The sequence below is a fragment of the Crocuta crocuta genome, unplaced genomic scaffold (assembly GCF_008692635.1).
Source record: "Crocuta crocuta isolate KB4526 unplaced genomic scaffold, BGI_CrCroc_1.0 scaffold696, whole genome shotgun sequence".
Classification (NCBI taxonomy): Eukaryota; Metazoa; Chordata; class Mammalia; order Carnivora; family Hyaenidae; genus Crocuta; species Crocuta crocuta.
The window spans coordinates 602796-605678 of NW_027529467.1; the positions used below are offsets into that span (position 1 = coordinate 602796).

General features: G+C 35.0%; 1 protein-coding gene across 1 annotated transcript in view; it reads left to right on the top strand.

The window, feature by feature from the left end:
* The window catches only part of CFAP47 (cilia and flagella associated protein 47), a 492482-nt gene that overhangs the window by 315438 nt on the left and 174161 nt on the right, over positions 1-2883 (top strand). The window contains 1 exon segment of the mRNA XM_077760783.1: positions 2641-2767. Within this exon segment, the coding sequence (XP_077616909.1) occupies positions 2641-2767 (127 nt within the window).

Consider the following 2883-nt stretch of genomic DNA (forward strand, 5'->3'; position numbering starts at 1 on the left):
TCATGATCATATAAATACAAGATTCCAGGGAATTCATGAAATATATTATCAAAACTAATGAATTTGGAATATTTGCAGGATACAAGATCAATATACAAAAATCAATAATTTGTAGCAGTGAATAATTCACAATGAAATTAATAACCAAATGATTTTTGTCAANGAAGTCGGACGCTTAACCGACTGAGCCACCCAGGCGCCCCTGTTCTAAGCATTTTATTCTTTTTGATGCAATTGTAAATAAAAAATAAATGCTTAGGAACAAGTTTAACAAAAGAAGAGCAAGACTTGTACATTGAAAACTGCAAAATATCCTTGAAGGAAATTAAATTCCAAATAAATAGAAAGACATTTCATGCTCATGGATCAGAAGGCTTAATATTGGTATGATGTCCTTAATATGCAAATTGATACATAGATTCAACACAGTATCTATCAGAATCCCAACTTATTTTTTTTTTTTTTTGCAGAATTTGACTAGGTAATCGTATAGCTTATACAGAAATGCAAGGGACACAGAAGAGCCAAAGCAATCTTGTGAAGTAAAAAGTGGACAGCTCATACTTCCTGATTTTAAAACTTACTACCAACTCCTAACTACAAAACTATGATATTAAGGAAACTGTGTTACTGGCTTAAGGTAGACATATAGGTGAATGGAATGCAATAGAAGGTCCAGAAGTAAACCCTTATAATAATGGTCAATTAGTCTTTAACAAGGATGCACAGAGAATTCATGGAGACAGAATAGCTTTTTTTAAAAATATGGTGCTGAGACAACTGTATTGTCAAACACAAAAGAATGAACTTGGACCTCTAACTCATACCATATGCAGAAGTAAACTCCAAATGGATTGTAGACCCAAATTTAAAAACTAATACTATAAAAATCATAGAATAAAACATAGGAGTAAATCTTCAGGAATTTGAGTTAGGCAATTGTTTTAGATATGAAAACAAAACCACATATGACAAAGCAATAAATATAAATAAACAAATTGAACTTCAAAGTTAAAATGTTCGTGCATCAAATGAAAACATAGTGAAAAAAACAACCCACTGAATTAGAGAAAGTATCCATACGCCATATATCCATAATAAAATGAGAAGTAACATTGTTTTTAAAATGTGCAAGGAATTTAAATAGTTCCCCAATGATCAATAAGCACATGAAAAGATGGTCAACATAGTAACCATTAGAGAAATGCAAATCAAAACCACAGTCAGATACCACTTCACACCTATGAGTATGGCCATCATCAGAATGGCAGATAGTAAAATCTTTGTGAGAAGATGGTGAGCAGTAGGAGCCACGATGCCTTCCTTGTTGGTGAAAAAGAAAATGGTGCAGTCATTTTGGAAACCAGTTGTGGGAAGCAGTAACACCAAAGATTAAACATTGAGTTACCATATGCTCCAACAGTTCCTCTCCTAGTTAGATGTATGTCCATAAGAAATGAACATCTGTGTCCACCTTAAAGCCTGTACATGTTTTCATCACAGCATTGTTCATAATAGACAAAAGTGGAGAGAACCCAAATTTCCATCAGCTTATACATGGGTATACAAAATGTGGCATATCACCCAATTTAGTATCGTTTGTCAGTGAAAAACGATATACAGATACGTGCTACAATATAGATGAACCTTGAAAACATGCCAAGTGAAAAAAGCTTATCACAAAAGACCACATATTATCTCTGTTCTATGAATTCTTCAGAATAGGCAAATCTATAGGCACAAAGTAGATTAGTATTTGCCTAGGCAATGGGAGGTAGTGAGATGTACCTTTCAGTAATCCGAAGGTTGGATTTAACCAGAGTTATGGCCAAATCCTGCTTAAATAGTCTTTATTTGTTCTAGTAATACTGATGTAAAATTCATTGAAATGATTCGTCTTTTGTACATAGAAATGCATAAGAAAATTTTGCATGGGGGGGGGCACCTGAGTGGCTCAGTCAGTTAAGCGTCCAACTTCGGCTCAGGTCATGATCTCACAGTTCGTGGGTTCGAGCCTCGCGTCGAGCTCTGTGCTGAGAGCTCAGAGCCTGGAGCCTGTTTCAGATTATGCATCTCCCTCTGTCTCTGAGCCTCCCCTGCTCACGCTGTCTCTCTCTCAGAAATAAATAAAACATTTTCAAAAAAGAAAGAAAATTTTGCATGGTCCGTAAAAGATATTCAAGTTGTCTAAACATCAGTGGTCTTGCTATAAGTAGCAACAGAAAATAAGCATTTTTTTTAAAGAATCATTTTCCTTGTTCTGCTTTTTCAAAAGCCTCTCCTCAGATTTTCCCTTTTCTATATGTAGTATTTTTCTNTGGGTGACTCAGTCGATTAAGCACCTGACTCTTGATTTTGGCTCAGAGCCCTACATTGGACTCCCCACTGACAGTGTGGAGCCTGATTTCAATTCTCTCCTTCCCTCTCTCTCTGCCGTAGCGCACGCACACACTCTCTTGTGAGTGGTCTCTCTCTCTCTCAAAATTTAAAAAAAAAACTTAAAAATAAAATACTTAAAAAATAAAGGTGCACAGTTTTAACGGTAGTATTTACATTTTCATTTCTTTCTATGCTTTAGCTTGTTATACGAATTTGATGTAAATATTGGAATTATGTAATTCTTTGAATTCTCTTGTCTAGGTATCTTCAGATCTTCCAATAGTGTGGGGAAGTCCAGCCATCACCATAGACCCTGATAACACAATTCCATATATTCTACACATTTCGCCTTGGAAACGTGGTATATTCAAAGGTAACAAAACCATTAGTAAAACATTATTAACCACCACACTAGGACAGATATATGATGAGAAGAAAGAGAAAATATAGTTTATATTTCCCCTTTCTAATAAATGACCCAGAGGGAAATTTAGTTTTCCTTTT